This window comes from Notolabrus celidotus, chromosome 4 (genome assembly GCF_009762535.1).
Source record: "Notolabrus celidotus isolate fNotCel1 chromosome 4, fNotCel1.pri, whole genome shotgun sequence".
Classification (NCBI taxonomy): Eukaryota; Metazoa; Chordata; class Actinopteri; order Labriformes; family Labridae; genus Notolabrus; species Notolabrus celidotus.
Window position 1 is genome coordinate 30,238,462 of NC_048275.1, and position 27,442 is coordinate 30,265,903.

General features: G+C 40.4%; 1 protein-coding gene across 2 annotated transcripts in view; it reads right to left on the reverse strand.

The window, feature by feature from the left end:
• The window catches only part of sptbn1 (spectrin, beta, non-erythrocytic 1), a 134,893-nt gene that overhangs the window by 54,030 nt on the left and 53,421 nt on the right, over nucleotides 1-27,442 (reverse strand). Inside the window, exons 1-2 of one of the 2 annotated variants that reach the window (XM_034682115.1) lie at nucleotides 24,173-25,240; nucleotides 1,205-1,356 (exon numbers count right to left, since the gene is read on the reverse strand). In XM_034682115.1, coding sequence (XP_034538006.1) covers nucleotides 1,205-1,356; nucleotides 24,173-24,419 — 399 coding nt within the window. In that variant the 5' untranslated portion in view covers nucleotides 24,420-25,240. Of the gene's footprint in view, nucleotides 1-1,204; nucleotides 1,357-24,172; nucleotides 25,241-27,442 lie in introns of those variants that run through there. The other variant, XM_034682116.1, reaches the window with a different exon arrangement.

The following is a 27,442-nucleotide window of genomic DNA, read 5'->3' on the forward strand; positions in this document are numbered from 1 at the left end:
AGGATGGCACTATTATTAATCCTTTAGAGAAAATAGAGCTATGAACCACTTACTTTTTAAATCACGATTTATCGCTGAATTTCAAAATTTAATCGTGATTAATCTGATCTTTTTTATTGTATGGCACTTAATCAGTTTAATTATTATGCATTTTAACACAGTTGTTAAGGTCATATTAATAATGTAAAGTAACTCTTAACAGTGTCTTGATTTGAGAATCAAATGAATGCAATAAAATGTACTTTATGATCTTGACTTTAAGATTTATTATTTGCACAAACGCTGCACTGCGACACCAGTGTGGTCTAAATTATGACTAAGAGGAAGGAGACAGCTTCCGAGTGTTTCATGCACAGGTCTGTGCTGAGTCACACACTCCAAAATAAAGCTCTGCAGCTGTTGTGAAACAGGTCCACACTGACATCAGTCTGGTTAGCTGCACCTGCATGCTTAGCTCGTAGGTGGTAGCTCAAACCTTGAAGATCTTTGTGGAAATATTAATCTTGTACTTTTGACTCTTCAACTGAGCTGTCTGAAAGACTTTTGAAGTTAAATGTTCCATTCAAAAGTACAATTCTATCAGTATGTTCTGTCAAGGTCGAGACGCTGCAACAGCTTGGGTGCTGGAAGGAAGAAAATAGCATGCGCATTCACACTTTTCTGACCTTAACCCCATTGTGATGAGCGTGCTTTTGCTGACAGCCCCAATAAACTATATCTGATTTATTCTGTCCCATTTTCATCTAAAACCATATTCAGGGAGGGATTTTTATTCAGAAGAGGCTCATCTACGCCTTTAAAATGTTTTATCTTCATGTTCTTTCCAAAGCAAGTTCAATTTTTTTCTTGCGTAGGAAAGTCTGTGCTCCTCTTTTTTGTGTATTTGGTTTTTATATTGAGGATACAGTGCTCAATTCGGACCTGTGTTTGGTTTTGGTTTTATGGGGGGGAAAAATATTTTAAAACTAAAGTAAGATGAGTGGATAGAGTTAAAAGATTAGAAAAAAATAGCATTGTACAGAAGTTGTTGAAAAATGTTGCAGTGCTCCTTTAACCGTGACCTTCTGTTCAGCTTATTTTTCCAACTGAAGAACAAAACACTGGTTTGATCATCCAATCATCCTGCAAACTCATCAACCTGGTCAGGACACTCTCCCCCTTGGCTCCCCTTCAAAATAAAAGTGCAGACAGTGATGTGACTCACCAGTCTCTCTCCGGAGAGGACCTCCAGCAGTTTGATGAGCATGCGTCCGTCCCTCAGGTCCATGTAGAGGTCGGTAATCCGACAGGAAACTCTGGACAGGTGAGAGTTCACCCACTTAGTGAAAGTCTTCTTCTGCACCGCCTCACGCTCATCTGGAACACAGACACAGACAGACAGAGATTAATCACATGAAGACTGAGCCAAAGTCTTTTCAATGAGTTTGAGAGGAAACAGATACTCTGAGAGACAGAAGTTAGCATACTTCGAGTTTATCAGATTATTCATGAACTTTGTGACAGTTTGCAGGTTTGTGTCCCAACGCGCTCTGCAGGTGTGTTTGGATGTACGTGTTTCCTCAAGGTGTTTGTGTCTTCTCAGCATGACAGAGACTTATTGTTCCTGGAAGGCTGTGTGTGTGTGTGTGTGTGTGTGTGTGTGTGTGTGTGTGTGTGTGTGTGTGTGTGTGTGTGTGCGTGTGTGTGTGTGCGTGTGCGTGTGCGTGTGCGTGCGTGCGTAAGTGGGTGCGTGCGTGCGTAAGTGCATGTGTGGATGGGAGAGGTTTCCTGTGTCTGACAAAGCAGACTACATCTAAATGACGGCTGTTAATATTCACACAATCACACACACACAAACAATTGAACTGCGTTCTGAAAACAGACACCTGCTATCTACAACACAACTTGGTTTATTTCCCACAGGCCTCTTCACAAACACACTGTTGCAGATACTGTGTGTGTGTGTGTGTGTGTGTGTGTGTGTACAGTATGAAACGTTTCCTCGGCTGAACTCCAGCTCAGTTACCATGGAGACTGAGCTGAAGAAAGAAGTTGCACAACCAGGCACCAGAGTGAGAGAAGAGGGCGTGACCCACACAAACACACACACACACTCACCCCCCTCACACTGACACAATCGCACACTCACACTGCGGTAGGATTGTAATAATGCAGTCTTCAGATTTCCAACAAAGTGGACAGATTTCACTTTCTTCTTTGAACATTTCAGACATCAGTAGCAGTGCAAGCAGAGGTCAAAGGTCACCACAGTCTGATGACACAAGTGCTGACACTTCAAAGACTTCTCGTCTCTAAGAATCCAAATCTAAGACACTGATTAAGTGCTATCTCTCGGACACTGCAGAGGTCTGTTTCTCTCTCTGCACTGCTCAAACGATCACACTCAGCAGAAAATCCCTGCTGGAACACAGACCTGATGTGAAGCTGCTGCTTCCTTTAACAAAAGTTTAAGCCTGGATACCTGAGGGGGGTTTGAGATACAATTCTTTGTCAAGTCAGCAAGTAACACAGTGTCACAATAAAAAAAATACAGTTTTTACATTAATTTATATTCTTATAAAACCTTGTCTTGGTTACAGTGTTTGCTTTATTTGTACTAGGTTTACATGCAGAAGTGTGTAGATGGGCTGATGCTGATCTGTTTTAACACTCTGCCACTTTATCTGTCTTTTACCTTTATGTAAACTTGTATTTCTCTCTCTCTTAAGTTGCATCATGGTCCTGGTGAAAACAAACTCTCATTCTGTTCTTTGAAATAATTGAAACAATAAAGAAACTTTAAAGTTCAATACTTGAAATTAAAACTCATGCAATGGCCCTGCATTGCTGTATTTTACAATATTTTTCTTCTTCAATTGTTTGCTATTTTGTCCCTTTTGGCATACTGTAGTTAACCTGCTTTCTGCTGCAGCTGAGATGCAAAATAACAACACCACTTTGCTTTTGAATAGAAGATTTCACTTTGAAATTATCCCGGATGGCAGAGTTGACAAAAGTTATCTACACATTGTGTCAAATTAATTTAAATATCTCCAACGTTGGGTGCCGTTGTCCTAGTGGTTCAAGCATGTGTCCCATGTAAAGAGGCTAAAGTCCTCGTCGTAGCGGCCGCTGGTAGGACTCCCGGCCTTGACCATTAGCTGCATGTCTTCCCCTGCTCTCTACTCCCTACATTTCTGGTCTCTCTTCAGCTTTCCTGTCAATAAAGGCGAAAATGCTCAAAAATATAACTTAAAAAAAAAATAACTATTGTAGAGTGTGATAATCCCGGAAAAACTGTGGATGAAACTAAATCAAGAAGTTAAGTACAGCGCTCCCTAAATGGGCAGCAACTTACTGCAGCCAGTCAATAATGTGGAGGACTCAGGTTAACATGTGATGCTTTACATTAATAACAGGGACTTAAACGGTTTTGAAATACAAAATAAAGGACTTTTAAACATGCGATTAAAAATGAGATTAATCAAGATTAACTTTTGAAAATTAGCGATTAATTGCAATTTTAAAAAATCAACAGTTTAACAGCTAGTATTTGTTACAATAATCATAAATAGAATACAGAGCTTTGTTTAGGTTGTCTAGGTTCACTTCAACATTTTATTTTGTCAGGGAAGCAATGGGAAATGAACAAAAATGAACAATCACATAATTGGATGTATCAAACAGCTTTTAATTGATAGCTACTATATTTGATAAATCTGGGTTTTATTTACATCAATGACTTGTGGCAGACATCAAGCGTCCGTTAGTGCTAATTTTTCCCAGTTAATTCCATCCTTTAAGGGTTGGATCAGATGTTTACAAGCTGTCAGAGAAATTTAAGCTTCCCAGTTGAAATAATGACGTGGATGTTGATGCTGTTTACAAGCGAGAAACTGCTGATTACGGTTATTTTCAGAGAACATGAACGCAGCATTAATTATGAAGCTTTTCAACAAAAACTTGGTTTCATGCAAATTGCACTCAAACTAACACCACTGTGACTGCTCTGAGGTTGTCTGAACCTCCTTTGTTGTCATCAAAAACAATTTAACCAAACACACACACACACACGCACACGCACACGCACACGCACACGCACACACACACACACACAATGTATTGCGGCTATGTACAAGACAAACTGGGGTCACAAAGTTCATGAACTCAAAGCACAAAACGGATATAAGCATGGTTAGACCTCTGGAAGGAAACTGGGTTGACTTACAACACACAGACACATGCACACACATGCACGAACACGCACAAGCACCACACAAATGATAAGACTGCATTACACATGCAAACAAACATTCACACAAATTCATGACCTTTGGTGTCGTGTGTAAGCTTGCAAAAGGACAATAGCTTCATTGTTCACAATGCAGCAACTTTATCACTTAGTGCACACACACGAACACACGAACACACGAACACACAAACACACAAACACACGAATACACGAAAACACACAAACACACACACACAAATACAGAGACACACAGGAGGATTTCTGATATCAAACTGGAGCAGCTGGAAATATGTGCGCAAGACGTCATGATGTCTACGGTCTGTTAGTTCTCCTCAGAGAGAAGCATCATCGACTACAGACTGAAGCCAGAAACACTCTTACAGTCAGCAGTCTGAATTCTTGAGCTTTAAATCTTTCACTTTAGCTTCATTCTACATGATCACAAAGACAGACACACCTGAGGTTGGCCCAGTTTTTGGAGATGATCCTTATCTTATAAAAACAGCATCCGTTATTAGCTTTCACTTCTTGAAATAACCGTGTTCATATTTTGTCGACATGGGACTTCTTGCAACTTATCAAATAAGGACGCTCTATGAGTGCTCTACTCTACTATGTTCAGCAGCAGGTGATGTTTGTTCTCCACAGTGTGTCCCTTTGCTACTTGAAAAACCAAGAACTACATGTTGTAGTTGTAGTGTTGGGCAAAAATGATAATAAAGATGTCAGATTTTCATAGCCAGAGCTCACATAACTGTAAAAGACATCACTTCCTGATAAATATCTGTTTATTTCTATCTTTAGGGTTTTGATAAAAAATGTAGGCAACATGTCAGTATTAAGACCCATATGTGAGAAGAGCTGTATGAGGATTGAAGGAGTGAAATGATGATGAAGCCACTTAAAGAAGCAAGATGTGATCATAACATCTTTGCCCCAGGGTAAAGGTTCAAAGCTACATCAGCCACTACAAGCCTCCATTGCAACTATTTGGGATCAAGTTGCATTATGAGTTATTACACAAGGTATCAAACTTCATCTAATTCATTTTATATAAATTATTGATCTTTTTATTTTGAGGCAGTTTAAAATATTCAGCAAAAGGGTTGTGGCTGAGAGTCAAATCGATGACCGCTGTGACAAGGACTACAGCCTCTGTAGTCCTAGGGATAAATGACTGAACCGCTAGGCAAATGGACGCCCCAATCAATGTTAACAAAAAAGCTTTTTTCTTCTGTTGCTGTTGCGAGTGTGACACATAACAGGATTGCTGTGCTGAATCTGTGAAGTCTTTTAAAACATCAGTGGTCACCATTAAAACATTTTTTTGTAAACAAGTCATATAACTCAGTGTTTCATTTGCATACATTTAATTTTCCTCAACCTCAGTTAAGTCTGGAGCAGCATGCAAATGATGAGGGAGTGTCAATGTAGCAGTGAAGATTCAGCTGGTTCATATTTATGCTTGAAGTTGGAGAAACTTGAGGATTTATCTATAGAGAAACCTGTTGGATGGCTCTAAACATTACACCCAGCAGCTTTACGTAAAGGAGATATATCTGGATGTTGATAGATCCTGTGATTTCTTTGTTTTAACGTGTTTAGGTATCTCTCTTAGTGTGTTTGAGGTGTATGCGTGTGTGTAAACACTGCATGTCAACCACTCTGAGAGGCTGTGTGTTTTGATAAGCAGAGTTAGTGTGTTATCTCCATCCTCAAGCTTCCTCCTGCATTTTCTGCACGCAGGGGTGTGTGTGTGTCCTCATGCTATTTGGCTGTGTGAGTGTTTGAGTGTGTGTGTGTTGGGGCTTCCCCTTCCTGTGCTGAAAAAGAAGCAGATGCTTGACCCAGCGGGGCAGCGTGTTTACACTCGGACACACAAAAACTGCTCGACTACGCCCATAGAGCTCTTAGTGCGAGTGTTGTTTTTAGGGGTGTGAATATAATTATTTCTCCATCAGAATTCAAAGAAGTCGCTCTGTCTTCACCACAATCGATGTGCATCCTTTCATTTATAAAACACTGGTTTAGAGGATTCTTCGTTTTGTCATCTAGAGCCCAAACCTTAATTCGTGAAAAATACTTTAATATTAACATCCGGCCTCTGCCTTAGACTAGACCCCTCTGATCTCCAAACCCTCATGCCGGCCCCGTCTCCATCCCCATCCAACTCTCTTTTACCTCTTGTACTAGTTTTAGCGCTAACTTTTAGACAAGACTTAAATTATGGCCTGTTACAATGTGTTATCCTGTGCAAAGCCAAACTAAGAAGTCAAATATTTCACCAAACAAACAGTGCTGTGACAACTTAGTGTGTTAAAAATGGGATATGTGCTATGAACTAATCAAAGTTAAAGGTGACATATCACACTTTTTTCATCAAAATATATTAGTCTAAGAGGTCCCCAAAACATGTCTTTAAAGTTTATGCTCAAAAAAACACTTTGAAATCAGATTTTGGCATGCCTGAAAAACCCTCTTCTTCAGCCCTGTTCAGAACAGTCTGTTTTCCCTCTGACCACGCCCCCTCAGGAAGTGGATGTGGCCTCAGCTCTCCAGCACATTGATCTAATGTTTACATGTTGGCTGAATATGCACGGCTGCTCACAGATCGCGTTACTTCAACCCTCTGAATCTGATCCAGAATCTGATCCTGATGGAGAGGCGCCTGTAGCAGGACCTTTCTGAACGATTGGTCATAGATTTAGTGTTTCTTGTTGTTTTATTTGTCAGTATGTAGACGTGTGTCTTGGTACACAGCTACTAACATGTAGCTATGTGGCTAATGCTAACTAGCACTAGCACTTATCCATGTTAAATAAAAATCGTCCACTAGATCTTCAAATCTGCAGACGTGGGGAGTAAAACCGACCTCTGCCAGAAAGGCAGCAGGAATTTTCTGAACCATTGGTCACAGATTTAGTGTTTCTTGTTGTTTTAATTGTCAGTATGTCGACGTGTATCTTGGTACACAGCTACAGCTACAAACATGCTATGTGCAGTTTTTATTATTTTCGTTTCCTTAGTTTCATTTTTTTCCTCATATCACACTGATGATAATTAGAGAAAAACTAAATAATATTCAGTTGTAGCTATAAAACTATAAAAACAATAATGGCCAAAAACATACACTGTCTATATGACCACAGTACAAATGACTTATTATTGGAAAAGCTCTGGATTATAAACTGCAAGAAGGGGAGCATTATGTCGGTGTACACTACCGTTCAAAAGTTTGGGGTCACTTAGAAATGTCCTTATTTTTGAAAGAAAATTACTGTTTTTTTCAATGAAGATAACATTAAATTAATTAGAAATACACTCTATACATTGTTAATGTGGTAAATGACTATTCTAGCTGCAAACGTCTGTTTTTTAATGGAATATCTACATAGATGTATAGAGGCTCATTTCCAGAAACCATCACTCCAGTGTTCTAATGGTACATTGTGTTTGCTAATCACGTTAGAAAGCTAATGGATGATTAGAAACATCTTGAAAACCCTTGTGCAGTTACGTTAGCACAGCTGAAAATGGTTTTGCTGGTTAGAGAAGCTATAAAACTGGCCTTTCTTTGAGCTAGTTGAGTATCTGGAACATCACATTTGTGGGTTCGATTATACTCTCAAAATGGCCAGAAAAAGAGAACTTTCATATGAAACTCAACAGTCTATTCTTGTTCTTAGAAATGAAGGCTATTCCATGCGAGAAATTTCCAAGAAACTGAACATTTCCTACAACGATTTGTACTACTCCCTTCAGAGAACAGCACAAACAGGCTCTAACCAGAGTAGAAAGAGAAGTGGGAGGCCGCAGTGCACAACTGAGCAAGAAGACACGTACAGTAGAGTCTCTAGTTTGAGAAATAGACGCCACACAGGTCCTGAACTGGCAGCTTCATTAAATGGTACCCGCAAAACGCCAGTGTCAACGTCTACAGTGAAGAGGCGACTCTGGGATGCTGGCCTTCTAGGCAGAGTGGCAAAGAAAAAGCCATATCTGTGACTGGCCAATAGAAGGGAAAGATTAATATGTGCAAAAGAACACAGACATTGGACAGAGGAAGATTGGAAAAAAGTACGGACGGACGAATCGAAGTTTCAGGTGTTTGGATCACACAGAAGAAGATTAGTGAGATGCAGAACAAGTGAAAATATGCTGGAAGAGTGCCTGACGCCATCTGTTAAGCATGGTAGAGGTCATGTGATGGTCTGGGGCTGCTTTGGTCCAGGTAAAGTGGGAGATTTATAAAAAATAAAAGGGATTTTGAATAATGAAGGCTATCACTCAATTTTGCAACGCCATGCCATACCCTGTGGACAGCGCTTGATTGGAGCCAATTTCCTCCTACAACAGGACAATGACCCAAAGCACACTTCAAAATTATGCAAGAACTATTTAGGGAAGAAGCAGGCAGCTGGTATTCTGTCTGTAATGGAGTGGACAGCGCAGTCACCAGATCTCAACCCCATTGAGGTGTTGTGGGAGCAGCTTGACCGTATGGTACGCAAGAAGTGTCCATCAAGCCAATCCAACTTGTGGGAGGGGCTTCAGGAAGCGTGGGGTAAATTTTTCTTCAGATTCCCTCAACAAATAAACAGCTAGAAAGCCAAAGGTCTGCAATGCTGTAGTTGCTGCAAAGGGAGCATTCTTTGATGAAAGCAAAGTTTGAAGGACAAAATTATTATTTCAACAAAAAATCATTATTTCTAACATTTTCAATGTCTTGACTATATTTTCTATTCATTTTGTAACTCATTTAATAAATAAAGTGTGAGTTTTCATGGAAAACACAAAATTGTCTGGGTGACCCGGTAGTGTATGTCTACCTATAATTGTATAAATCAGTGAAACTGAGGGACTTTAACACTAAAACATTCACTAACGTACAACAACACGAATAATTATTTTTTAACTATTCAAATACTTCATCCGTTCCACAAGCAGGTCATTTCAGGTGACTGTTACAATGAAGCTAAATTAAGAGATTTGACCCGATGCACTGGCTAATGTGTCTGAGCTACACACGCACACAAAAGCAAACACACACAGACACACAATCACACACACAGCTAAGCAAAACTCAATGTCAACGGCTTCTGTTACCGTTTCTAGCTGTACAGATATACTGCTGAAAGCACAAGGCACTGTGTGTGTGTGTGTGTGTGTGTGTGTGTGTGTGTGTGTGTGTGTGTGTGTGTGTGTGTGTGTGTGTGTGTGTGTGTGTGTTTCATTAGAGCAAGAAGAGACAGTGATGTATTGATGGATGCTCTCTCTGTGGGTCAATAGCATTTATGCACGTGTGCACACACACACACAATTAGAGCAGAGGATGACCTTAACCTGAGCCATAGGAGGCACAAACACACTTTCACTGAAATTAATACACATGCACACGCCCACACACAAAGACACACACACACAAGCCAGACAGGGGCGTGGCCTTTACATTTCCACTGGGACAAAACTGAATTATTTTTTAACTATTCAAATACTTCATCCGTTCCACAAGCAGGTCATTTCAGGTGACTGTTACAATGAAGCTAAATTAAGAGATTTGACCCGATGCACTGGCTAATGTGTCTGAGCTACACACGCACACAAAAGCAAACACACACAGACACACAATCACACACACAGCTAAGCAAAACTCAATGTCAACGGCTTCTGTTACCGTTTCTAGCTGTACAGATATACTGCTGAAAGCACAAGGCACTGTGTGTGTGTGTGTGTGTGTGTGTGTGTGTGTGTGTGTGTGTGTGTGTGTGTGTGTGTGTGTGTGTGTGTGTGTGTGTGTGTGTGTGTGTGTGTGTTTCATTAGAGCAAGAAGAGACAGTGATGTATTGATGGATGCTCTCTCTGTGGGTCAATAGCATTTATGCACGTGTGCACACACACACACAATTAGAGCAGAGGATGACCTTAACCTGAGCCATAGGAGGCACAAACACACTTTCACTGAAATTAATACACATGCACACGCCCACACACAAAGACACACACACACAAGCCAGACAGGGGCGTGGCCTTTACATTTCCACTGGGACAAAACTGAAATAAAAAGGAATTAATGTCTCCTCCCTGTTTAAATGAGCCTCTCTCTCTCTCTCTCTCTCTCTCTCTCTCTCTCTCTCTCTCTCTCTCTCTCTCTCTCTCTCTCTCTCTCTCTCCTCTCTCTCTCTCTCTCTCTCCTCTCTCTCTCTCTCTCTCTCTCTCTCCTCTCTCTCTCTCTCTCTCTCTCTCTCTCTCTCTCTCTCTCTCTCCTCTCTCTCTCTCTCTCTCTCTCTCTCTCTCTCTCTCTCTCTCTCTCTCACACTCACACTCACACTCACACTCACACTCACACACACTCACACACACACACACACAATTGAGAGAGGAATGCACAGGCTTAACATCATGTGAGGAGCATCACTCCCTGTATCACTGTGTGAATGTATCACTCTCATAAACCACACAAACACAGAGAACAATTGTAATGCATCATGGGAAGTGGAGGATGTGATATGACAAGAATTCATAACAGAGTTCATGGAGAGTCTCAAAACACGCACACACCAACACAGACACTTTGCTCTTTGAAATGCACAGAGGAAACAGACACACTTCTATAAACAAAAGTCTGACATAAAAAGAGAAAATGTACAATATTTTCCAGATCCTTAAGAAGACAGAGAAAGATGTGAGCATGAAGTCAAAGGGAGGAAGGAGGGATGATTAATAGGCAAATTAGATCAAATTGAAAGGAAAGATGAAAAACAAAAGGGAGAGGAAGTAAATAGAGCATGTAAAAGGCAAGAAAAGGAGACATCAGAGGATTCAAGGAAAGGTGGAAAAGGGACAAAGGAACAGAAGGGGGATATGATGGAAAGCAAACAAAAGTATTGCAAAAGAAAGGAAACAACAAACGTGTAAAGAAATACAAAAACAAGAAAAGAGCAGGAAAGAAGAAAACAAGGAATGACAAGAAAGAAATGAGGGAAAGAAAGAAAAAGATAGGGAGAAAGAGCAAGAAAGAAAAGGAAGTAAGACTGTTCAGTCTTTGTGTATTTTCAAAAAGACAAAAAAACAATCTAAAGCCTTCAGGCAGTGCTACACCCCAGCTGTGACCAACACACCCGGCTCCACCAATCAGCTTCTTTCATGTATAGATTAGGTCTGAGGTCGGGGTCAGGGTCATGAATGGTTAGCAGTCCACCCATCAGGAGGAGGAGGGATTTACATGCAGCCCAAGAGGACTGACAGCCTGACAGGTTCAACTGAGGGCAGAACAATCCATCCCCCATGAGAACCAGCTCACTGAAAAATGACATTTTATTCAACAGACACAGCTGTGCTCCCCTGGGTGATAACTGGAAACACACATACGGCCCATACGTTCATTTAGGTCAAGAAATAATCCTTAATAAGTCGTAATTCAGAGAAATTAGTCATTTCTGTGTGAGGGAGGCAACAGTGTTGCTAACTGCTTAGACATTTCCTCAAGATGACCACAGAGGAGGACTCATCATCCACTGTGACAGAAACAGCAGAATGTTGAGCACAGTTTAACAGAAGCTCTCACTGAAGGCGGGAAAGGAGCTAGGAGCCACTAACACATATTAGTTTGGTACAGACATTAATAAACAGGTGACAGAACGCCTGTGTGTTTCTGCTCACACATGACGTCTCATCTCCTGCTGTGAGTTGAATTTAAAACATGTAAATGAAGTGAAAGAGATGCTTGAGTGAGCAGGGAGCACAGTGTTACTTCTGTCCTTTGTCTTTCGTCCATTGATGATGAATAACACAGGATTGGGATTGCCTAATTTGACCTTTTGACACCTCTATCCCAATTTGTCTGCTGCTGCTGCTACTACTAGTGTTAAAAAGATAGAGTATATCAAAAGTTAAACACCAATCAGAGTTTGGTCTAGTTTGGACCAAGCTCTGAGGATAATGTGAATTCCAAACACACACAGGTGAGACACAGAGTGACACACTGACATAAAATGTCCTCTGTTCAATGGGGGAGTCTAGAGAAAAGTAAGGAGGAGGAGGACGAGGAGAGCCAAGACTGTAGACTCTGTGTGTCTGTTAGTGGAAACAGATGTTTGATATGTTCACTCTGTCTAACCCCCCACGCAACCACGCAACCACGCACACACACACACACACACACACACACCTAACAAACACACACACACACCTAACAAAAACACACACACACACACACACACACACACACACACACACACACACACACACACACACACACACACACACACACACACACACACACCACACGCCTAACAAACACACACACAGGGCTCTGTTCAGTCTCCCATGTCTGTGGTGTGTTTCCACATCCAGCCCAATTCTGGCCATTCACCATGGATCACATGACATTAACCAAACACACACTCTTTCACACACACACACACGATCATATAACCTTGTCAAAATACACACTTCCAGTTTTGCAAGTCCAGGATTTCAACATTCCTGATCCCCCACAGGAGGACAAGGGAGGCTGCTGAATATTACCCTCAGTGTGTGTGTGTGTGTGTGTGTGTGTGTGTGTGTGTGTGTGTGTGTATCTTTTGCTTCATTGTTGACTCAGCTATTAATCACTATTTTTATGTATTGAAGTACTTCTATCCCTGAGGTGCTACAATCAGGATCTAATAACACATTGTATGTACTGTGAGCCTCTCTGTGTGCATGTTTTAAAGTACCAATATTTCTTACACATTATTGCTTTGTGTGCTTCCTAAAGATCTCAGAAACTGTTGTTTTTCTATACATGAACGTTTTTCTATTCCAATGACGTTCTCTTCTGGTTAGATATTTCATCATTGAATTTCACTTGAAAACAGTGTCAAAATCTTGTCTTGGCTTGTGAACGCGGCGTCATGTATCGTCTCATCTCACTCCTGGTGTACTTTGTTTAATCATAGAAATTCAAAAATATGTTCAAAGACAGGAGCATTCAAGCAACTAAAACTGTGGCACTGGGTGATAAAATCAAGAATTATGACTTAAATAAAATTAAAAAAAATAAACTTTTCAAATGCGAGAGGTTTTTTTTTTTCCTGATATTTCATGAACTAACCAGATCAAAGTAGTGGTGCTCTACTGAACTATGTTGACATAAATTTGGGAATAAAGCATAAAAGGATATCTTTATCATCAGAGGGTATCACACAATCCACCACACACTACTCACACACTGCTCACACACTCTGATGCTGTCTGTCTTCATTACTAGCCCCATTCAATATAAATATGATACATATATAACACAAAGGTTACTATTCAATGCATTTTGATGTATACCATGATACTTTAAAATAGATTAAAGTATTTTAAATCCAAACAAAGAGAACTATCACTGCAAATATCATTAAATAAAGTACCTCAGGGTACAACAGTACAAATGAATCATGACTGATTAGCATCATAAAGCACAGTACTAATACATTGAAAACAAGTGATATTTTCTAACACCCCACATTGAAAAATGAACTGATCAATAATAAAAACAAAGGTGAGTTTCAGACGTTAAACAGCTGTTTTGGGTCAGGTGGGTGTCTGTTTGAAATGACATCGTCCTCTCCTAAGTTCATTAAAAGCAACATCCAAGACCTTCAGAGTATTTAGTATTGAAGCATCTCAGTGTTTAAGTATCTTTTTGTATTGAGTTCGGTCTGATATTTTTTAGATTTATTTTTTTTTAGGATTTTTCCTCCAGTTCACCCCTCACAGAACATTTAACTAAAGGTTTGTCTTCATGAAATAAATGACAGAGGAGGATATCTCTGCTTCAAGTTAATATATGCAGCATTCTGGGTTGCTTTGATGGTAAAAATGAAAGAACGTCTAATCCTTTTCTGTAAAATATCCATGGAGAGTGCTGTCACTGTGGATCTGCCATGGCAGACAGGTCTGGAGAGGATTTACAAATCCATTTTCACCATGAAACCAACAGTTTCAGCCAACAGCAGAACTTCTAGCTATAAAGGTAAAAACTGAAAAAGGACAGGTTCAATGGCTCAAAGTGAGCTGACTTTGCCCCTAATGAGCAGGATGCTGAATAGAAGCCATAAAAAAACTCAGTGGCATCATGTTCCTGCTGCCGAGGAAAGAAAGTTGACATCTTGCAGACAGTCAGCAGGGAACCGACGGCTTCTTTCAACCAATCACAGGCCACAATGCTGAGTCTGTCAGAGCGTCAGCCAGTCACGCTGACCTCTGTCACTGTGTGAAATATGAGAGCAGAGTGTAAATGAATGGATCTGAGTGAGACACACACACCAACACACACAGCGCTGCAGTGTACTCCTATTAGAGAATGAGAGCCAGAATTAGGAACAGAGGACGATTGAGAGTACACTGACAGACTGACTGACAGACTGACTGACAGACTGACAGACTGACAGTCTGACGTAAGCCATATGTTCACTCAGCCAGACCTGTTTCACAGCTCATTCAAACAGTCAGATCTGAGGTCCTCTGTGCTAAACTATGGTTACATCACTTCAGTTCAAGTGTTGCAGGTGTCTGGATGTTGATCTTTCAGTGTCTTCTCCTGTCTGTGTTAATCCTGCAGCTTACATCCAGACCAGGTATCTTCAATGTAGCAGCTCTCGGACAAGGAGACAGCCTCCCCAAGAGTATGAACGATTGAGAGAACGATGTGAAATTAAGAAGGACATCATTGATTTTGGCTCTGCGATGGACTGGCGAATTGTCCAGGGTGTACCCCTTCTCTCGTCCAATGACAGCTGGGATAGACTCCAGCCCCCCACAACCTCAAACGGGATGAGCAGTGAAGGATAATGTAATAGAATCATTGATTTTACTCCTATAAAGTGCAAAATTGTGCTCTGATTTATCTCAATACATACTCTGGCCAAAGGCAGGACTTTTAAGGGTTCTGGTTCTTGTTTATTGTCACTTCAAAATTCACTTTGTTTAAAAAAGTTCATTTTAGTGGGCTTGAGTTGTATGTAGAATGATTACAGAAGGAGGAGGCAGAATGCAAATTGCAACCCATCATCTGTTAACTCTTGAAGTATAAATTATTGCCAGTTAACAGAAAAAAGGTCTTCACCCTCCACATATCCATTATCAATTATCATAATATGACCCTTGCTGATGCCTGAAGCTCCAAAATATTGGTTGTGAAATGTTTGCCAGGACTTGCTCTGGTTGCAGTTTGAATTTGGAGTTAAACTCGAGGCCTGTACATATTGCAATTCTGCAGCAGCTCCGTAACCAACCTCTTCTGCCATTACGTCTTTGTATTTATTCACTGATCCTGCAGCAGCATTTTTGTCCATTAGCTTGTTAAACTGTTGCAGTTGGTGTTCACTCTTCACTCATAGCAACAGCACAAGCTTATGTCCTTGAGAAAGACACAAAAAAGCTGCTTCTTCCATCAAGTAGATGTATTGAAGCATGACACAGCAGGATGTCCTTAAAACAAACACACTGTATCTGATAGAGCAGCCAACAATCCTGCTACCAATATCATAACTTAACTGTCACATATATTCAACCGTCACACCTGCTAAGAGCAGATTTCTTATTCCACTCGTCATCCAGCTTTTTGTGAGCAGTTCAGTCAAGACAAAAAACCCAACACAATAGTTTGTGTGTTTGGCTGTGTGTGTTTTCTGGCGGCCTGCTGCTTCCTTCACTCTCTGACACTTCCATAAAGACACCATGCTTTCCTCCTTCCTCCATCTTTCCCTCTGTGCTGCTTTTTCTGAACACATCAGCTCACAAACAGCTTTTTAGACTCACTGTGAGAGAGGAAACCAGAGCTGACTTACAGATCTGTCACTTTCTGTCAGCCAGCAGGAAACTAACTGGTGTCCATATAAATCAGCCTCTCTTCATTACAGTGACTGTGTTAACTTCACCACAGTGTCTGCTCGCCGCTGAATGACTCAAATTCCTCAGTGCTGAGAGAAGACAATCCCTCTGGGTGTGTGCGTGTGTTTGAGTGTCACTGTGATGCTAATGAAACAGCGTCAAAGTGTCAGAGACATAAATTATCATTAATAACTTTTCCCCTGTATCATGGAGCTCATTCAACATCATGTAGAACGCTTGTTACTGCTTTGTTAATAGAAGTGAAAGAATTCAGTATAACTAACACTTCAGTTGCACAGACAGCTTCTTTTTTAAGATCATTTATTACCTGTCCAAGTCAAATACTTGATTCTGATCGGTCAAACCCCTACAGCAACAGTGTGGCCAGGGACAACCTGATCCCACACATCAAGTCAAATTAGACCGCTATCCACAGTGGAATCTGAGGGATTTGTCATTATGTTGTTAATTTTTATATTGTTTATTTAATCAGAGTTTCTCATCATACCGTCACTTGCTTCTATCTTTGACTCATTTCCTGTTTATTATCATGCACAGTAATACTTAGAGAGATTCCTCGCATGTGCTAATCTGTGCAGAATAAACCCTGTGGAATTTTAATTCAGCCAACATCACATTAATGTGTGGTTTCCAATGATGAAACATCACCAGTTGACTTGTATCACATAGAAAGCGGAGCTTTTATAAAGTTTATGGTAGCCTGACACCCACAATGATCTGGTATCATCCAAGTCACAAGCTAGGTGGCTCGAGTCCCATCTCCCTGCAATGTTTGCATTTCAACCAACTGCTAAAATAATGATTCTAACATCATAATCATTTCAGAGCTAGCTGTTTATAGTCTTCTAAAGCCAAAGCCAAGTATCATAGGCTGTCTCACAGAGCCTGTCATTTATCGTCATTTAGCCTGTCTTTAAGAGGGTCGAGAGGTCTTACTACTTCCCTCATAAATGACACTGACAGAGGCGGTAAACCATCACTGACAATTTGCTAATTTAAGAACAAACAGAAGTTTGTAATTGATAGCTTCATGAACCACAGAGGAGCAGATGAAGACCCTTTTTACTACAGTTATAAACTGATAACATCTCAGTGGCTTGCGGTTTGAGGGAACTTCTCCTTTTTCTTAAAATAACTAATCAAACAAATTCATCCTTTGCAGCTGAGGACACACACACACACACACACACACACACACACACACACACACACACACACACACACACACACACACACACACAAACACACACACACACACACGTCATCATTTTATTCTTAGATCTAAATTTATGATGTTTTTCTATGTTTTGGCTCAGTCAAGCCCTGCCCCCTCTCTGCCACTGTGAGCATGCTCATTGAAGCGTTCAATTCAAAGACTCCTTTCATGCTCCAAATCTGCATTTGGACCTAGAAGACATGATAAAAGACACATGGGCCATGCACACACAGTTTTCCTGTTCCTCCTCAGACTGTCACACACTCAGTCTTAAAAACAAGCACTCTTTCCTTTAACACTCCCTCACGTCACCTCCTGCTCAAACCCTCAACAATAACTCTATTCTCTCTCTCTCTTCCTCTCTGTAACTGATACTGCTCGCTCCACCTCAGCTCAAGGTTTCTAAAATTGTTACCATGTTATCAATTATAAGAGGACCGAATGTCACCACAAACATTAAGCAATATGAGATGTATGATTCTGTTTGAAGATGGAAAAAAAGGTTTTGCTTTCACATAGAAAAAATACAGTTGAACTGTTTTTGACCTTAGTGTAACATTAAACTGAATAAATACTTCAGTGTCAAAGTCCTCTCTAAATAATAATGACATCTAGTATGTATCTCTTAAAATAAAGTGTTAAAAGGGGTAAGGGCCTGTGTCCACTAGCAGCATTTTTGCACTGGCAGCAGCCACTACCTCAATTTTATAGCGCCTCTCAGTAGCTTATGTTGCTAGATTAAAAAAAAACATTTATTCTGTTTTAAAATGCTCCATATTTGCTTAGATGTAATGGCTCTTTACAAAGTAAATGTGAAAAACAATTAACCGCAGCTCTTAACATAAACATTTTACCCTAGAAAAATAAGTGTGGTAAGTTTCTCCTCCATGAGGACCTCTGCCATTGTTTGACATTCTTGTAGATATCAGATTCCCTGCCTCTTTTTGCTCTTGGTTGGTCAGTGACAGAGATGTTACATTGACAAGCGCAGCTTCCTAAAGCTAACTACTAGCCAACTATTCTTAACTGAGAGTGATGTGAGCCCAGTGACAAGAATCTGCTGATGCAGAGAACATTTTGTGCTTATATGACACTGAGCACTGAGAACACTGAAGTGAATTGGTTTGAGTAGCAAAAGGGCCCTGTCATAAAAAAGCACTGTTAGTGGACACAGGCCTTAAAATGATTTCATGACTACCATTTGTTTCTTTTGGATGTTTTTCAGTAAGGCATCAGAAACAAGTCAAACCAAATATAGACAATAGCTGGTATGGTTGTCTACATTTACATAGATACTTCAGAACTAATGCTTTTTCTAATCATCATCAGATTATGTCAGAGAGGAGATCACAGCACCTCCTGCTCAGAACTCGACACTGATGATGATGATGAGGATGAGAAGGAGTGAAGCATTCCTCCTCCTCGAGCCTTTGTGTGAGTTTTATCAGGACCAGACGGCTGAAGCCTCCTTTTAATTTCACTAAGAGGGTGGAGGGAGGGGAGGGGACCAAGGAGGGAGCAGGGGATGATCGGGGCAATGACAGACGCCCTGCAGAAGCTCATGAAACATTGATGAGGTGAAGGAGGAGGAGGAGGAGAAAGAGGAGGAGAGATAGGGAGGACGGAGAGGTGGACTAACACCTTTTAAATGGACAGAAAGAGACAAAAAAAAGGAGTGATGACGATGTGGTTTGAACACTGTTGTGCCTTCCAGACCATGTTAGACACACCTCCTTCCCTCTGTTAATCCTCACCCCCACCCCTCACACACACACACACACACACACACACACACACACACACACACACACACACACACTTAGAGCCCAGGGGCTCCCAAACCACCAAGACGTCTGCTGATTGGCTGGCTCAGGAGAACACAGGAAAAGAGGGGGATGATAGGAGCTGTGAGGGATGATGGTTTTGTTTTGAAAGCATGGCTGTGTCAGCTCTGTGTGTTTCAGGTGATGTGATCTAAAATGAAGGTTAGCATGTTTGAACTGTCGATCATTTGTATAGTATTTGACGGCAGTTTTTTCATGATTTATATATCAAATGGTAAAAGGATGAAGCCCCACCCACCAGGAATCCAAAAACAAAGAACAGGAGGCTGCTCTGATGAATGTGGGAAAACAGGACCGAGCTATCAAAGCGTTACCAGTGTATCTTATGCCAATAAGCATTGATGTACATGAAGCATTTATAGACTTATGTAGAATATGTAATTATCCATCTATCGCACCACAAGTTCATCAATCATCCTTCAGTGCCGAACATCCCAGAAAAACGTCAATGCTGACTTTTTGAATCATGAACAATACAACTATCTATCTAAATATAACTTTATAACATTGTCAGTTTAAACTGTCAGTATAATTAGACAGAAGCCTGAAAAAAACCCTGTGCGGTGTGAGGGATAATGTACAGTTAGCCAGGGGTTATGTCAAATACAATCCCATCAGGGTGAGACAAGACCCGAACAAAGGATGTCAGGACAGGCTGCTAACCAAGCTCTGGCTGACCATAGCTAGCTACACTGTTACAGTGGAATACATTTATCTAGCAGACAATGTTGTCCAAAGCAACATACAGTACATCTGGGAGTGAGGACAACATGAGCATGGATCCAGACAGAAGGGAACAATGTGAGCGAGTGCCAAAGAACAGCCTGAAGTCTGATCAGACGCAGGTGCTAACATGCAGAGCACGGAGGCAACGCACAGCGTTTACAGACATGTTTTTTCTTTTTAACCATCATCAACAACATCATCATCATTAGGGATACCCTAATCAACAAAATCATCCTTAATATCATAATTAATAGCATTCATGACATCAGGGTGTGTCTTCGTGAAAACATACCCTAATGACTCTTTCCCTCTGCATCCCTATTTTGATAATAAATGTGATTTCAGACAAATTAAGTCAGCACACTCCCCAGTAATGACTCCTGATACACAAATACTTAAAAAGGGAGTATCAAAATAAAATGTTGATGGTTGGCAACTGCTCCAGCACCTGAGGGAGTTCCTCTGAGCAATTTGTTTTTCTCAATGACAGTCTGTAAAAAATAAATTACTTCTTATACCATTTTTTCTTACATATGTTATAAAAGCTTAACAAACTACCCCATAAGAGTCTTCTTGAGTGTTTCACCTCATGGTGCAGCCTGCTCTGTATAAAAGCGTCCCCTGAGTCTCTTCAGGAGGTGATTTGATGACTTGTTTCCCTCTGTAATTGCCTGATTTCTAGCAGGAGACAGTCGCTCAATACTCGCAGTAACGAGGAAGAAGTGCTGCTCCTCTCCTTTTCCGTCTCCACCCTCTCACATCTGAAGCTCTTTGCAGTGCAATAATCACTGACTGTGTCCATATTCATCACCCCTCTGGGGGTTGAACCAGCCGTCTTTTTGGATGAGAGTGGCTGCCCTTAACCACCTGAGCCACACGAGACAACACATGAATTTATATCCTCTGACTGCCTCTCAGACCTATTCATCTGTCTGTGGGTTATCTTCTCTGAGAGGCAAAAACCTTAGAGAGAAAAACAGGGTTTCATTAAGACCGGATAATTAAAAGGTGATACTTTTTGCACTTGGCAAGAGCAATTAATTCTTTATTTTTCAAAGCAACAGAAGCTAAAAGAGCCCTGTCAAAAAGACATGAGACTTTTAGGAAATTCAAGACAGGACACATGAACATTTTCAGCCACATCTGCAAATGAAACCTTGTATGCAATCGCTAAGTTTTAAGTTGGATTACACAATTTTAAAGTTTCCAAGGTGTTTGATCCTGTTCAATGAGACTTAATGTCTTTAAAAAGCCAAAAAAAAACATCTGTCTGACTGAACATTTCCAGAAACCCAACTTTCAGTGACCTTATCAGACAAAGATGATAAATATGTACCTAATTATCACCTAAAACTCTCTAATTTTAGACGTTAAAAGGAGAAAAAGATGGCATGTGTAATGCTAAAAAAATGTGTCTTCTGCTGATTACTCATTGACTGCATAATTTATGGAAGATTTAATCTTTGTAACTCTTGTGTGTGTCAACAACTACTTATCTCTTCATATCCGTGAGAGGATTCAGACTCAAAAGCAGTATCCCATTTCTAGTAAACTGCTTTATTTTGGGTTTCATTATGTGTTACACTGATGACGACTTTCATATCTGACAAAAATGTCAAGAAAAAAACATTAAAACTCTTAGAAACAATTTTACTATGCCCTCAATATTCTCAAAAACCTTAATCCAATGCTTCCATTTAAGTTTCAGTTTTCAACAACTGGCTGCAAATTTGAACTTGAAGCTTCTTTAACTTTCAATATAGTAGCTAGATAGAGATACAATACAGTGATGTAGTCATAACTTTTTAAGTCCCTTTCACCCTGTTCATCCTGAAGTCTGGCTTTCTTACATCACAGAGCAAATGAACACACCTACACCTCAGTGATTAAACAGATCCCTTTATGAGATCTTAAAGATAACACAAGTGATAAACAGCTCCAAACAACCCACAAATCAAAGTCAAAACTTTGATGATGAAACTTTTATGATAAGACTGTTGATGATGCAATTCTTAAGTGAGCATTGACGCTATTCTCTCAGATGGATCTTTTCATGAATGCTTGCACTGAACCATAGAAAAAGAACTATCCCAATGTTTCGCGTTTAGTTAATCCCCTTTCAGAGCACCAAAGGCCTTACAAAACCAGGAAGATATTCAGCATATATATTTATAAGGGTATCTAATAAAACATCCACTCAGAGCAGTGTTACATCTTTTGAATCAGACATTTCTTAGCCTACAGCTTCAACAAACCCCTGCTGAAACAACCGTCAGCTGGCCTACAGCCAGCAAGCCACTTTTGGATACGTTTGAGGGACGACATTGAAGGTTTCTGGGCATCAATTCATCGATGAGGCTACAAACAGTAAACCAGCTCTAATAACATCCAGCTAAATTCAGCCTGACCATAAATTTACTCCCAGAAGTTCACCTTGAAGATAGTCCTGGAATTAAAAGCTTTTATTGATAACAAACATCTAATGGGGTGTAAGTATAGCTAGGTCTGTGAGACTCAAATTGATCTCTCGGTTATTGTCTTGAAGCATGAGTCTTATATCAATCAATAAATCAAGTTGTGTTTATATAACACAACAGAGGTTATCTCAGGACATTGGACATAAAGAGCAGGTCTAGATCTTACTCTTTGTTGTTTTATTTATAAAGACCAAACATGAATCCACTGGGAGCAAGAGCTTGGCAACATAAGTAAACAGTTGAGGGAAAAAACCTTTTGCAGGCAGAAACCTCGGACAGAACCAGACTTACTGGTGATCAACCATCAAAAACATCCATTTCTTGATAAGCAAAGAAAGGGGGATAAGGGGGTGAATGAATATTAGCTGTCATGAAACTGTGAAAAGTGTTACTTGATGGCATGTTTCTTGAAAATGTGTCAGATTATAAGTAAGCCAAATGAATTAGGTCATTTCCTTCCCTAAAGTATCACTCAGTGATCCTAATGCTCCACATCTTTTAAACGAAAGTGTGTACAAAGAGCAAAGAACATGTCCTCGTTAATCGTTTCACTTAAGTTTTGTTTGTATAACTTAATTCAGAAAGTAGTTTTACACACTTTGATAAAAGCTCAAGTCTATTATTGGGTACAAGGTCCAGTAGATATTGATCCAACCAAGAAATTATGAGCACTTGTGTAAAGTAGTGTGTCTTCATTCATTATTAATACAGTCCAGCAGCAACAGAGAGAAGTAATTAAACACTCGGCTATATGTCTGCCACACTGCAAACTTTTTTAGTTGACGTAAAAAGTCTTCATCCTGCTCCTAAAACTTAAACCCTCTCATGTCCAGTTTTAAAATCAAGACACATTTTGATTGATTTCCTGTATTACTGATGATTGCAGTCACTGAGATGTATCAGGCTCTTATTACAGAACAAAGCATGTCTCATTCCCCAGAATCTTGATATGAAAAAAGACCAACAGCCAACACCCATCGGACGAAAGGGTCTCTGGTCGGATCACAGCTATGTGAGGAAATGTGGGTGTGCCAGCTGACTGAGGAACACTCATGTCATCTTTCAGCAATGCGGCTATAGCTGCTCTTCAGCAAGGCACTAAATACCCATCAACCCTGCTGATCAAGTTCATCTGTGTGACTTTATGAACGTAAAGCAGGGTGGGGCTCTGATACAGACACAGCTTGATGTGATAAGGTCAAAGCTTCTGACTCATATAAGGCATCAAATTAGAACACTGCCTTGACTTTACATTAATGAAACACGAACGGTCACATTATAGTTTTTCCTATTTATGAGCTTAACTCTTTTGACAAGTTTTCACGATCACACGACAGTTTCGTGGTTTCTTTTTAATTTTCGAAGCTCACAACTGATTTTTGGGATTCTTAAAGTGATTAGATCATAATGGGACCGATCAAGAGCAGCTCAAAATTAAATTTGAGAGATTTTAGACTTTTTGTCACCAGAATAAAGCTGCTCTCAAGTTTCTGTTTGTCTGAGAGTTTCAGGTTTCTCGGGTCACTGCCCAGAGTCCATCAGTGAAACATTTTTTAAAAAGCTGCCAATGCTCTGATTGGACTTGTTGAAGGTTTCCTGGCTGTGACTCTAGACCTCCTGAAAATATTTCTGGGAGTTCAAGTTCTTTCCCCTGTATCACTTCCTTTGAATCACTTGTTAGACAGCTGGGCTATATGCATATAACATTGAAGATATCCCTAAACCAAAACCACCAGGATTTTTCCCTCCTATGCAATCCTTCTCAGCACATTTGCGAGGTGAGCTCCGATCTTACCTTGAAGCTGTTTAAACCTTCCCTCCAGCTGGTTGTAGTTGAAAGCAGCCTGGCTTGAGAAACCGGGTCCTGGGCTTGTTCCCCTGATGGGGCTAAGGCTTGGGCTTGGACCCCGGACAGGACTGGCGTGAGATGGGCCGGGCCCACCTGACGATGGGGATAGAGGGCTGGCATAGTCCATGGTTGGGGAGAGAGGGCTAGGGGAAAGGGGGCCAGGGAGGCTGCTGGTGGCGCTCTGTAGCTCCATGATGAAACTCCAGAGAAAACCGTGAAATATTTAGAAAAGCCCGGTCCAAAGAGACATCGGAGAGGGGAAATTTTCCAGTTTCAGGATGGAAGAGTTCACAGTTGCATCGGGTTGTCTTGGTAAGAAGAAACCAGAGTTGGAGCTTCACTGCTCGAGTTTCAACAGCTTCAGGTTGTGCCCAAGAGGATAAACTTGAGCACTCAAGAGAATGAAAGTTTTTGCAGCACAAATAGCTTGAGTTGAGTATCCAACAGTATAAATGTCTCCAGTAGAACAAAAGTGTAGTTTACAAAAGCAGACAACAAAATCCCAGAGAAATAAAATAACTTTCAAACAGTTGAAGTAATCTTAAATGATGAACCTGAGTTTCAAATGCACTGGAACTTCAGAAATCATAGAAAAATAATCCCAGATTCAGCTGCAGTCACAAGAGAGACACTTCCTTGGCAGCAGGGCAAAGCGATGGAGGACACATGAACCTTACAGTCCCTCTCTCTTTCTGTGTCTCACCAGTGTAAAGGCAGAAATCGCTGTCTCAGCAGACACACCACAGTGGCGATGGCAGTGGCAGCATCATGCTTCTGTTTGCTCCCCATCCATCCATCTGTCAGTGTCTTCACATATCACACCTCCCCTCCACTCAGGAATCCACCCATCCACCCCCGACAGAGGAAGCAGCACAATGAAAAGGTGGAGCGCAGAGCGCTGCAATGAGAGGAAGAGTAGAGGAAAGAGGAGGAGATGGAGGGTTGTAGAGAATGAAAGCGTGGGTTTGTCTTCCAGCAGCAGCAGCAGCGGTGGCGGCTTGCAGACACTGAAAACACCTTTCAGACAGAGGGAGAGACTAGGGGGGAGGGGCTGCCAGAGGGATCGGCTACTCCCCTCAGCAGCCAATCAAAGCTTTCGCTTTCAGAGGTGATGTCATCAAGTGTTTAGCATAAGGGGCGGGCACGAGAGAAAGACAAATAGAGAGCGAGAGGGCTGTTTCTGTTCACACTGAAGATTAAATCAGACGGTCCTGTTGAACAGCGATAAGAAACTAATGATATATGATGATAAGCAGTATGCAGGGTGGTGTTTAAATCCCAAGTTTAATTTGATAAAATAGAAACTAATTTCAAAATGAAGTTCAATATTTTTATGTCTTTATCTTATATTATTTTTCTTTGCATTAAAATGAAAACACTGGGTGTGGTGGGATATTATCAGAAACACTTACTTCAATTATAAGTAGATGAAGCAGAAATAAAAATCAACAAAAGTTAACAGGATTTCAAAAATAATAATATAAATATAAATATATATTTAAACTTGACTGTGAAACCATACATGTTTCCAAACCTTATTTCATGGAATAAACTTGGTTTATTGCTTGCTGTTATGTTACCAATGCCCATTGTTACAGGAGAAAAGTTCACCTCTTAGTCTCCCTTTTGTTTCTGCTGTAACTCTCAATTATTGTCTGTGATTTCACGGTCCTTTAGCTGTGAATATTTAAGGGTTGTACCCAGCTCACAATTTTGTCAAGTGAATCAGAATTACTTGTTAATCCAAATAATCATTTATGTATATTTTCCGTGACCGTTAAGAGCGCAGCAACAAAAACAGCTGATGCTTAGGATGCTGAGCGCTGAAACACTGAATTTGGTTTTATACAGAAAATTGGTGCTGCCAGTGCAAAATACAAAAAACAAAAGCACTGTTAGTGAACACAGACCCTGTAACATATCCAGCTGACTACTGTTCTTTGTATATTTAGACTCTTCACCACCATTTGTGACTCAACTTTTAGTAAGAGAAAGTTATTTAGCTAATCTTTTTAGATCTGAGTTATCAGAGACACAAACTAAACTTTAGTAAGAAGCAGCTCAGCACTTCAGCCCCCAAATCCCACTGAGCAGCATCAGAAGTTACTGGGTCTTAACATGAAGCTGTTTTATTTAATGGGGTTCAGCCTGATTTGAAGTGAAAGATTATCTTTAGATGATCCAATTCCTGATAACTTCAAAGACAAACTCTAAAGGGTAACTTTTAATTAACTTTGTGAAGTTACCACTATGCTTTGCAGCTTCCACTGCATTTCTATGTGTACAATGATGCAGCTAAAACAACTTTAGTGCAGAGGTTTTGCAGCACAGGGTCTCCTTAAATGAGAATTTAAAACATAACACATTGTTCTGGAGCTGGCACAGCTTACATGGTTTAACTGGCTACAGAGATCATACATTTTAATGCATTGGTATTCATTTTAGGTGGAGGTCTCAGAACCCAAAGCTAGAGGAGGACTGTTCCTTATCAAATGGATATTAAGTGCACCTCTTCACTGTAACTGTTCTATAGAAAGAAGATGCTAATATAAAGTTTTCATTCTTTGAGTACTTCTCTGATGCAGTATGAATATCAATAGCACTCATCAATATGCCATACCTCTATCTTTGTATGTACATGTCTCTCAAGGACACTGTTATAAAAAGGTTAACAACAGAACATCTTTGAGACGTGTTCTAGAGTTGCTTCACATGCGCCCATGAAAAAATAGATAAGGAGGAGAGCTGTAGTCTGACTAACCTTTTTAAAAATGGAAAACATTTACTAGATTTAAGTTTTTCTGTATTTGTTATCTCTTTGTGACCTCTTTTTGTAAAGATATTTTCACTCCTGTTGCACGTTACAAACTTTTCTTTGTTGGGGCAGAAAGTTTTCCTGCAATAGAAGAGCAGCCAAGCAGTTTAAAGTTATGTATTCATATAATGGATATCAGTGGGGGGACAAGTATGTAGCATGTAAACTGATGACACACTACAACATCGATAGCCTTATAGAATTTTGAATGCTTGTCCTTATCTGCGGGCCCTCCAACAACATCTTCATTCTTCTTCAGTAAAACTTTGTGCACAGCAGTATGTGTTTATGTTTCAGAAAACAAAACTTCTGAGTGTGTAAAATGTTGCTGAACATTTTGATTCTCAGGGGTGGAAACCAACCGAAGAACAATTCACAGAGGGAAGCACACACACAGAGAT